The sequence below is a fragment of the Oncorhynchus mykiss genome, chromosome 5 (genome assembly GCF_013265735.2).
Source record: "Oncorhynchus mykiss isolate Arlee chromosome 5, USDA_OmykA_1.1, whole genome shotgun sequence".
NCBI lineage: Eukaryota > Metazoa > Chordata > Actinopteri > Salmoniformes > Salmonidae > Oncorhynchus > Oncorhynchus mykiss.
Window position 1 is genome coordinate 54,583,876 of NC_048569.1, and position 11,562 is coordinate 54,595,437.

The window sequence follows — 11,562 nt, forward strand, 5'->3', positions numbered from 1 at the left end:
CTGCTGCTGGGTTGTTGCCCTCCTCCACATCTCCTGATGTACTGGCCTGTCTCCTGGTAGCGCCTCCATGCTCTGGACACGACGCTGACAGACACAGCAAACCTTCTTGCCACAGCTCGCATTGATGTGCCATCCTGGATGAGCTGCACTACCTGAGCCACTTGTGTGGGTTGTAGACTCCGTCTCATGCTACCACTAGAGTGAAAGCACCGCCAGCATTCAAGTGACCAAAACATCAGCCAAGAAGCATAGGAACATAGAAGTGGTCTGTGGTCCCCACCTGCAGAACCACTCCTTTATTGGGGGTGTCTTGCTAAATGCCTATAATTTCCACCTGTTGTCTATTCCATTTGCACAACAGCATGTGAACTTTATTGTCAAGCAGTGTTGCTTCCTAAGTGGACAGTTTGATTTCACAGAAGTGTGATTGACTTGGAGTTACATTGTGTTGTTTAATTAAGTGTTCCCTTTATTTTTTTGAGCAGTGTAGTTCACTTCCTACCAAATTTCTTATACCAGTCATTTATTTTCAAATCAGTAAAGGGAAGTAAACAAGTACACCCTTTGGGAGGAAGAGGAGATAAATTGGGATGTAGCCATGGTTATTTGGATGCTTCCAATGGGGTTTCTGACTGCCTATCCTGGGGCAGACTGACCGGACCAGCAGTTGTACGAGATCATCTTCCTTCATGCCTAAAGCCATTTCCCCAAATGCTGTGTTCTGAACATGTAAAGACCATATGCAAATTGTCAATATGCAAGAGCAGAGTTTAGTGATAGGCCACAAGCATTGTGCAGCCGTTTTGGGAAAAATGATCTATTTGAACAGAAGAATCTTTAATAAGTAACTGGCTCCATAAATGTCAGTTCCAATAGAGTACTACTATCCTGTTAGCTCAGGGAAAAAAGCCCAATGTAGCTCAAGATGGAGACGGGTTCATCTGGAGTTTAAAATAACAACTCTTGGCCCCTGCCATCCTCAAGATAGTTGAGAATCTGAACCCATCTCTGCTTTTGAACATTGTGCAACAGTGACTGGCCACAACAAAGGGAGAGCTGGATCGTGTTCATTAGGACACACTTCAAATGTTAATCAAAAATAAGCATTTATTATTGGAAACATCTATAAGCAGAAGTGTAAGGTAACATGGGGTAACTAGCCCCCCTAAAAACAATGTCCAGTTGCTGACAAAAAAAAGCAAAGGGAAATAAGTGGCTACAGTTTACACTTTAGATATTAATTTAAATGTTTTTAGAAAACGGGCATTTTTCCCCCAATCACCGGAATAACTGCCCCCCCCCCACAAAAATGTGTTAAGTTTTATTTTGACATGTTTTGTAATAAACTCTTAAAAGCTCAAGGTACTTAATTTTTTAATAAATAAAATATTGAAACAAAATGTTACTGCACATGTCCCAATTAATATCCACACTATGAGGTTGATGCAAGGTCCCTACTTACATTTTCACACCAAAACATGTCCAAATCCACTTTTTTGAAAACTACAGGGGGGGGGGGGGGGGGGGGGGTCCATTTAAATTAAGAGTAGAAACAAGTCAGAACAACATCTCTCCATTGCCACTACACATGGCATCAAAACTGTATGATGGTGGAATAAGGAAGACAGGCCTACATAAAACATCAAAAAAGGGACGGATGTAAAATTAAAATGTTTTACGTAAACTGGGCTGAGGCCCATCTGGGTGCAATCTCTTTCTACATTTGAAAATGTAGTAGGTGCAAATGAAACCAGGGTCCGTATTTATAAAGGGTCTCGGAGTAGGAGTGCTGATCTAAGATCAGTTTCTACTTTTTTCATCTTCAAAACAATTATGTTCAGGAGGGGACCTGATCCCAGGTCAACACTCCTACTCTGAGACCCTTTATAAATACTGCCCCAGGCTCGTGAGCAGAACACCAGCAACATGTGCAGCAGCAAGTCTCATGAGGAGCAGAACTCACATAATCATGGAAGGCTTTCGCTTCACTGGAGTGGTCACATGTCTCTCTTCTCTCTGGTGCGGCACAATACAGGTCCCAAAATACACTGTGGACAAGACACACAAGTCATAAAGCAATAGAATACTGTACACGGTAGAACTTGGTGTATTGTTAATAGTGACATAAGTAACACTTACCACCACCAAGAGTGTAGGAACCCAGGTGGTTCCCCGAGTGTGATGTTCTTTTCCCATCGTATCTGGAAAGTGGAGAATTAAATAAAAAAATATTTAAAAAGAACATGAACAATAGGGCCTACTTAATAATTATTATTTTATTAATAATGGCTTCATATGGAAACGTTTGTTAATATGCTACCGTGTTTGGTAGTATGACACTCACCTCTGATAAAAAGGTCTGTGCTGACTTCTGTGCTCCTATGTGTAACAAATATTCATAGACGTATAAAGCTAACCTGTGAACAAATTATTAAAAAATAAACAGTTTGAACAATACAACAAAAGTGTTAGAGCTACACAGTTTAGCCAACTCTAAACTAACCTACTTTGACTCTATTAGGACTAATGAGTGTCTCTAATCAACTAATATTTCTTGCACTTAGGGGTACATGATCGACAGACATTCATTTTTCGGTAGTTTGCATGGACCGCCGACTCCAAAAGGCCTTTCGCACAATGGCTTTTTCCAAACACTTCAAATCGGAAACACTGTAACCAAGAAAACGCGTTATTATAAATAAAAGAGATTGAGTGTTGGAGACTGCCCTCATAGCCGCGAACTGAAACAAAGTAGCAAACGAAGCACTGGTGGAAGCAAAAGTGTATCAATTAATGCAACAGAAACGACGTAAAGCCAAATTGGACAGTACATTTTTTTTACGCTACTCATTTCACGTTTTCCGTTAAAAAAAAAAAAAAAAAAAAATGCAAAGATACTTAGATGCTGAATTGCAAATACAAACACCAATGTACGTTCAGTAATGAGGCCCAGGAAGAATATAAAGCCGAAGGCAGGGTAAGGAAGGAATGGCGAGCAGACAAGGCGGTTCATTCAATTCCATCCTCGAATGAGGAAATTCGCTCCTTTAATTCAGCTGTCCAGCAAACCACACACCCGAGGAGGGAAACAATTTGCATTAGGTAAGACATAGGTTTTAAACTTACTTTTCCCGTGCTTGGCCATCCGACGGTACAGCGGACACTTTGCCTTTAGGGAACATGGTTTTCTGAGGGAGGAGGACGCCCGTCTTCTCTTTCTGTATTTTCGCTATTTCATCTGTCAGACCATCAGTCAGCCTCGGCCGCGACCCTCTCACACTCCAACCGCACTTCTCAACCGAGCCTGGTCAATGGGAAGGGATGGGGCTAAATTGACTGGCGATTATTTTTCACCAATGAGCGTACAGTACTTCCATCTAGTCCTGCCCTAAAGTTATGTCATGCCTTTTGTTGCCAATTGGAGGTGGTTGTTACAGTAGGCAATCTACTTTACATATCTCAATGTTTATTGTCATGCAATGTTAGAATAAAAGGCAAGCTATCTTCAACATTGAGAGGTATCATCTCTAGACGATTATTTCAGCATTTCAACAATCATTAGATACCAGCACACTCCAGTTTCAGCCCTCTCTATGATGACTTATTAAATTGTCAGTTGTTATTATTATAGCCTTATCCACAGTATACCTTATCCATAGGACATAAGCAAATAAAACACATTATGTATTTTTACCCATATCCTGTTCCATTTCCATGGTTAAAATAGCATAACCATAGACTATTGTGAAATACAAAGGTTTTATTCCCTTAATTTAATAAATAGGTTATTAAATTGTGTTTTTTTATCATAGGCCTAGGCTACCACCTGTTTCCATCTAGTCGAATATGTATAATTGACCATTCAAGAGACTCGGCTTGATCTGAACTGAAGTAACAGCATCTTCCCCTTTAAGGACACTCAAAGTAAAAAGATACCTTATTGGTTGTTGATATGGAATCAGTTCACGGGTTCCTTAAAACCGCTGACTGTTCTACACGCTCTTGCACGCGTCTGTCTATCACAAATGTTGCAATTAGAATGTCCTGTGATCACATTTCTACCGTTTGTGTTGTCATTAGCCTTCTGCTATTGGGAATTTTGCAAGTTATAGCCTACTGTAGGCTCATATGCAGTTGATAATTTTCCCAACATGATTTAAGAATGTATTAATGTCTTCTAATTTTGTTTAAATCCGATTTGACTCAAACTAGGTCGCTGAAAAACATTTTTCAGTTGTACATGATACATGTATCATCCTACCTGGCGTTATGTAAATCAGTAGCCTTCAGATATGATAATAATGAATTTCAACTAAGCAGTCGATGTTCCACTATGAGAACCCACAGGATTCTGTCTATCTGGTCACAGTTGGTTTATAGGGGGAACTTGAAACCGACAGTAGACTATTACTCATAGGGGTAAAATGTGACAGGACAAACCTGCCATAGTGCGGCGCTCGTTTCACTCTGCAATGAAGAACATGGCTTTAGGCCTACAGTAAATATTACCTATAAAACAATGTAACCTGTAACTTATAACCTTCTAACAATATACCACTGCTTTTAGACAATCATCATTCAGGGCTGGAACCACCCAGTTTATAAAATTAGTTATATTGCATATCTATTGATGACAAATAACTCAAATAACAAAAATGAATTTACTATCTGTGTAATTAAAGTGATATATCCACATTTAATTTTTTTTATTTTTATGTATAGGGCCTAATATCCTCCCAAACAGACTAAACCAATAAAAAAGCATGATTCATGTGTGCCTATGCTACCACAGCCTAGCTCAAGAGGTCTGAACCCCTATGGCACAGTTGATCGTTCGCTCGTTCAGTGCAGGGTCATTGGATCTGGATTAACCGGTGTGCCTGACTAACCAGTGTCGGTGTCTGTATGTAGCCTCGCTACTGTATATAGCCTGTTTTTTCACTGTTGTTTTTATTTCTTTACTTATCTATTGTTCACCTAACACATTTTTTGCACTATTGGTTAGAGCCTGCCTGTAAGTAAGCATTTCACTGTAAGGTCTACTAGACCTGTCGTATTCTGCGCACGTGACAAATACACTTTGATTTGATTTGAAGCCCCCATTTTGGTTGTTTTCTCTCTTTTCGCTACATTGTTGTTAGTAGGCCAGCAACCGAAAGGTCGCTGGTTTGAATCACCGAGACGACTTTGTGAAAAAACAGTCTATGTTCCCTTGAGCAAGGCACTTAACCCTAATTGCCCCTGTAAATCGCTCTGGATGAGAACATCTGCTAAATGGCTGAAACGTACATTTAAATAGGGCCTAGGCCTAAGGCTTTTGATGGAAGTGTCCCCTGTTCACATTGGGGTTTGTAAATGGAACACTTCAGGAGAGTGGAGGAATATTGTTACCTCACTTGGACACTGCCAATAGGTCTGGACCTATGGCACAGGTGGCAATGTACTTTCTCTATTTCCGCAGGGGCGCTGGGTCATGCCTTTCATGGACTTTTTCCAATAAATGCGAGAGCATTATATAGTAGGTGTATGTATGTATGTGTGTCTTTCGGAGGGGTTGAGTTAAAAGCGGAAGGGGGGGGGGGGGGGGGGGGGGGGGTAGGTTGACCTCAGGTCTCCCCACTGGAAGCCCGAGGTAGGGGGAGCGGGGGAATCTATCAAATAGCCCATCTCTAACTTTGTACAGTACTAATGCAACACTACGAAATGCTACCAAATATACCACAATTCATTCATAATACTGTGAATATATAGTTTCACAGACCTATTGTTGCATTTTTTCTGGTTTGTGCGAAATTGTTAAGAATAATATAAAACCAGTCTGCACACCACCAAGGTGAATTGGTTTAGTCTTGACTCTTGGTTGACAGTGTTGGGGGATTGATGCTCAAGTGACTAATTTTTGTATATATATTTTTTATATATGTATATGTGTTTTAAATGTTATAATTATTTGTGTTGTTCCAAATGTCTGAATTAAAATTACAGTTAGTGCAGAATGGTGCTTTTTTTTTGTTGGCAGGGGGCGTTGAAGAGGGGAGGGGAGCCATACAAGCTAGAACCGCCGCTATGTGCAATAGACCAATAAAGTGGTATTGATCTTAAAGTTCCACTTTAAAAAGTTTAAACTAAATTGGTCACGCAACTCTACCAACAGGAGGCGTGTGATCTGTTTAGCTGCGACAGCACACTGTTGCGTCCGAGGAATGGGCAGAGAGGGGGTGGTGTCTGGTGTGCGAACTTTTCTCGGTGAGACTGCCTCTACGTACGTTTTGTTGTGCACATTCATTCAAGCAAATGTGACCGGATCGTCTGCATATCATTTCAGTTTGGGTATGTCATTTTTTGTGTCTTGGGAAATTATGTAAAACGTTTCATAAGCGATTGCCTAATCTTTGTTTTTAGTCTGCTCTGTCAAATTACTCTGCAGACAGACTTGAGACTTTTTGTTGTGTGGATATATACCTACAGTTTTCTACTCCCTCGGTAGTTTCACCACGCTAATAGCCTATAGCCTATCTCATGAGTGTGGGATGATAACCGGATAATCGAATAACGAGATTGATAACGGGACCAATCCAGTTATTGGAGGTCATGTCTATGTCGCCATGTCCGGTGAGCGCGAGACATTCCATGAGAGCTGGAACAGACAGTTGATAACTTTATGCCAAATGGCCCTATGACAATTCTATCCTTCTTAGCCGTGATGGATACATAGTCTTTAAATTGACTGTTTTATCCAGAACATAAATACTGATTTTCTTTGGAACTAATGTGTGGAACAGATTCCAATCCAAAACGATATTATACAGTATTTCTCACTGTTCTTCGAGGAAGAAATAATGGTGTTAAACATATGTCAGAGGACAAACTGAGCTGCAGATTACTCCCCAGTAAAGCATCTTGTTTTGTGAAGCACAATAACTTTTGTTGGCGCAGTGGCTCTGGTCCAAAATTACTGCGCTGCTTGAGCGAATTGAACTGTAAAAAACAGCAATAAATTATTTAGTTATTTGTTTCATTGAGAAATGTGACTCCTTCAGAAGCTATTTTTGAAATTTGGATGAGACCCATTGTGTAAACACAGTAGTTTAGGGTGGGAATTGCCTCTTGTTCACATCGAGCATTGTTTTAGACAGATCAAAGCCAAATCCTGCTGAGAGCCAAATTGTTTTCAGACAGGAAAAAAACTGTTCTGTTCTGTTTTACTCATACCTAGTCATGATATATTAGGATTTCCACGAATGTGATGAATGTGGTGCTCTTAAGACCTTTGCATAATTAAATAATATATTCAAAGAGCTTGATACAACTACAATATTCCTTGTTTGTGTTTTATAACTATTCTAGGAGCACCTGTATGATGAGGAAACGTTATAATATATAATCTCGTCCACCAAACAGCTAAATCTCGGGTAACAATTGAGCCTGGGGTCAATGCCATGTTGTATTATGATCCGTGACCAAATCACAGTGGGATCGCGAAAGTACATATGGGACGATATACAAACATTTTTGAGAAAAATAATTAGAAAAATGGTTTGATTAACTATATTTATTGGTTTCTTTTCATTTTGATAAGATACACTCAAATGTAATGAATTTAAGGTTTTGTTGATGTAAAAATATACATTTTTAAAATTGTGTCATTGGGGTGGGTGGGGTTGCAAGAAATTCTGGCATAAAAATGGGGTCTCTGCTGAAAAAGTGTGAATACCACTGCACTAGATCAAGACTGGTCAGTGTAGGCCAGCTGCTCAAGTGGATGGACTCCACAGCCTGTCTGTCTGGTGAGCTATGACCTCTGACCTCATAGTATGACCTCTAAAGATAAAGTGGTCCCTCTAGACCTGGGTTGTGTTCATTAGGCACCAAATGGAAGAAAACCACTATATATAGACTAAGTTGCCATTTGGGATGCAGACTGACTGACTGGAGCCCTCCAAGACGTGGATTTAGATCAACAGCCATAGAGTGGTGTTAGCCCCACAGGGGATTTATACTGTCCAGCAGGGGCACAACTTTGGTTTTAGAAGTGGGGGGAACATAATAATAATTATTTTAAAAAATGATCCAGTCGGATAAACACTCCAAACAGCCTACCTGATGCTCGGAGGCGTCCGCATGGTCCTAAAGCACACCGTTGCCTCGATTTGTATCACATTCCAATGATAAAACTGGGGGGGGGACAAAAATACAATTTCAGAATGTGGAGGGGACATGTCTCCTCTGTCCCCAGTGACAGTTTGCGCCCCTGCTGTCCAGTATGTAATAGCTATGTTCTTCTATGTTGTCACAGCTGAAAGACACGCAGGGTCTCCCTGTATTACCAACTCTGTTGATGACGTCCACTTTGACCACACTATAGGGTAAGTCTTTCACTCCCTAAAACAAACCTTTTCAGTATGTTTATACTGCCTTTTGCTCAGCCACAGAAAGGAGGGCCTGCTATTCTTCCGTTTACACAGTAACCACTGTCCAATGTTGATTATATAAATATAAATGCTTCTGTCTGTTTGCACGCAGAGTCGGACAGGTTGTCAACATCAAAGCAAAAGTCAACGGAGCCTTCACATCCAGTATGAAGGTTTGTGGGGACATCTTTTTTTTGTATTATTATCTTTGTGTAGTACAAAGGAGAGCGAGTATAGAGTATTACTTTATTAATCCCAACTTGGGAAATTGTTTTATCACAGCATGCATCATCAATGACTTACAATGACAGAACACGCAACAATGACCAACACATTATTTTTTTATTATATCATGAACAGATTAAGACAAAGGCACATGCACCAACCGTAGTGTCCCTAAAATAATAGTCTGATTCAAGTGCTACTCTGGGGAAAACAGACAACATTTTCCAATAGAAAGACCTGGTATAAACGTTAACCCATTACAGTCATTAAAAAGCCTCATGGCTGTGGGTAAAAACGATCGTTTAAACCTCTCTGTGGAACATCTGGGCAGGATGAACCTGCTACTGAAGCAGCTTCAATGTGAATCCATGGAATAGTTGGTTTGATATAATGAATAATGTATACAAAACAATATTTGCATACATACTGCTGCTTCACAATAGATGATACTGGTCTAGATCATGTGTTCTTTACAGTAGCATCTTCTGTTTATTTCACTAATTACTTAATCTGCATCCCAAATGGGATACCTTTCCCTATATAGTGCACTGCTTTTAACCAAGGCTCATAGGGCAGTGCTTCCCAAACTCTGGGGCGTGAGGCATCGGCGGGGAAGGCGCAGGAACTCAAGTCGGGCTTTCAACTTACTCTTGAAAGTTGTAATTGTACAAGGCACAAGGTGTAATTTTGAAATTGGGTGGTGCCTCAGCAGGTTTCCCTTTTGTCAATGTAGACCTTAGAGAACTATTTCTAACCTGTCAATAATGTCCAGATCAACTAGCCCATATCGGCAAATTTTTTTTTTACTAGGTTTTTAGCCCATGGATTCTGATGTAATGTTTGAGTCACTCAGATATCACATGAATACACACAAGACATGGCAAAATATGTAGAATTGCAGGAAATTATCTTAAAAATGTCAACAATAAAAAAAAATCTCCACCCCATGGCAAAATGTATAGAATAGCAGGAAATTAGCTTTAAACCTGCAACATTTTCTCTCTACCAACAAACATGGTGTGTACAGTTTGTTTGATGTACAGTGCTTGTGCCCATAGAAATAGATGTGGCGTGGGGGAGGGGGTTACCCATTGATGGAATGGGGGGTAGGAGGGGGCAGAGTGAAGAGGTTTGGAAACCACTGCCATAGGGCATATAGGGTGCCATTTGGGATGCAGCCTTAGTAATAGATGTGTTGTAAAAAATATATCTGACACACTGCCTGGTGTCTGGATGTGATGCCATGTGGGCACTACCCTCAGGTGGGCATCGCGGTGAGCTGTGAGGACCCGTTCAGTAATTGCCAGTGGAACGTGTGCAATGCCTTTGCCATCTTTTGTGGTGCGACGTACTGAGGCGGGGAAGGTGAGGGCTGAAGAGCGAGAAAAAGGGAGAGAAAGCACCCATCTTAGTTTGACAGTGTTGGACATATCAACATGTCATGCTCCAATAGGAGGACACACACCGCCCACCAACACTCTGTGTGTGCGTGTGCAGATGCAGGTGATTCCACGGACGCAGGCAGAGCAGATGGAGTACAGCATCGCGGCAGAGAGGAGGTGGAGGATGAGACTGATCCCCGCTGAGATCATCACAGACCTACTGAGCAGCAGCACAGCTCAACTAGGTACAGTACAAACAGGAAGCGTTGGAACTAAGGCATGGACTTTTTCCTTACATGACCGGACTAGGAAGGTCACAAAATGCTTTAAACGTCCAATTTCCCTCGTATCTCGAATGTAGTCACACCCATGCCACAGTCTGTTGTCCAGAGCAGTTGCATTGTGCTCCCGTGCGTGTGTGTGCGTACTTGTGTTGCCAGGAGTACAAGGACCCAGTGCCAGCCGAGCGGACGCAGGTAGAGAGCGTGGCGCTGGTGCTGCCGCCCCATGCCAACCACCAGGTCGGCACCGTCGGCCGGCCAGATCATGGCCTGGATGGAGAACGTGGCCACCATCGCAGCCCATTGAGTCCTATTATATCTGTGACCTGCCCGTCTTTCTGAACTCATGGAGATACTGAGGTTTCTTATTGTGTCAAAATGTGGATGTAGTTGTAGTAGATTGGCCACAACAGGGTTGAGCCTCTGTAGAAGACATGAGATGGATTAAGTCTCCCTCCCTCCCTTCCTCCCTCCTTCCCTGTTCCTCTTTCTCGCTCTCTCTCTCCCTCTTTCTCCCCACTTTCGCACACACATCCTTTCTCCAGTCGTCTGTGTAGCGCCCACCCCACCCTGAGGACCATAGACATGTTCCCCTTTCAGGCTCCATCTCACATTGGTGACCGGCTGGTGCTGAAGGCCATTGTTAATAATGCCTTCAAGAACAAGTGAGAAGGAATTAGTCTGAAAAGTACACTGAACAAAAATGTAAACGAAACATGTAAGAAAACTGAACAAAAATATAAATGCAGCATGTAAAGTGTTGGTCCCCTGTTTCATGAGCTGAAATAAAAGATCCCAAAAATGTTTGATACACACAAAGCTTAATTCTCAGAAAATGTGGGCACAAATGTATTTATTTACATCCCTGTGCTCACTAGAGCATTCTCCTTTGTCAAGATACTTCATCCACCTAACAGGTGTGGCATATCAAGAAGCTGATTAAAGAGCATGATCGTTACATAGGTGCACCTTGTGCTGGGGACAATAATAGGCTTCTAAAATGCGCAGTTTTGTCACCTAACATAATGCCACAGTTGTCTAAAGTTTTGAGGGAGCGTGCAATTGGCATGCTGACTGCAGGAATGTCCACCAGCGCTGTTGACAGAGAATTGAATGTTCATATCCCTACCATGAGCCACCTCCAACATCATTTTAGAGAATTTGGGAGTACATCCAACCGGCATCACAACCGCAGACCATGTGTATGGCGTTGTGTGGGCGAGCGGTTTTCTGATGTCAACATTGTGAATAGAGTGCCCCATG

At 41.6% G+C, this 11,562-nt stretch overlaps 2 protein-coding genes across 5 annotated transcripts in view; one reads left to right on the forward strand and one right to left on the reverse strand.

The window, feature by feature from the left end:
• ssbp3b (single stranded DNA binding protein 3b) overlaps nt 1-3,315 on the reverse strand; it is a 32,140-nt gene extending 28,825 nt beyond the window's left edge. For all 4 annotated transcript variants that reach the window (XM_036977851.1, XM_036977850.1, XM_036977849.1 and 1 more), the window contains exons 1-4: nt 3,127-3,315; nt 2,345-2,417; nt 2,140-2,201; nt 1,964-2,048 (exon numbers count right to left, since the gene is read on the reverse strand). In XM_036977851.1, coding sequence (XP_036833746.1) covers nt 1,964-2,048; nt 2,140-2,201; nt 2,345-2,417; nt 3,127-3,182 — 276 coding nt within the window. In that variant the 5' untranslated portion in view covers nt 3,183-3,315. The remainder of the gene's footprint in view (nt 1-1,963; nt 2,049-2,139; nt 2,202-2,344; nt 2,418-3,126) is intronic.
• A 2,767-nt stretch (nt 3,316-6,082) lies between these two features.
• On the forward strand, nt 6,083-11,457 carry LOC118964620 (acyl-coenzyme A thioesterase 11-like). Its single transcript, XM_036977854.1, has 5 exons — nt 6,083-6,330; nt 8,297-8,366; nt 8,524-8,584; nt 10,134-10,263; nt 10,459-11,457. Exons 1-5 carry the CDS (start codon nt 6,204-6,206, stop codon nt 10,656-10,658), a joined length of 588 nt encoding a protein of 195 aa, XP_036833749.1. The 5' UTR covers nt 6,083-6,203; the 3' UTR covers nt 10,659-11,457.
• Nucleotides 11,458-11,562: the final 105 nt, after the last annotated feature.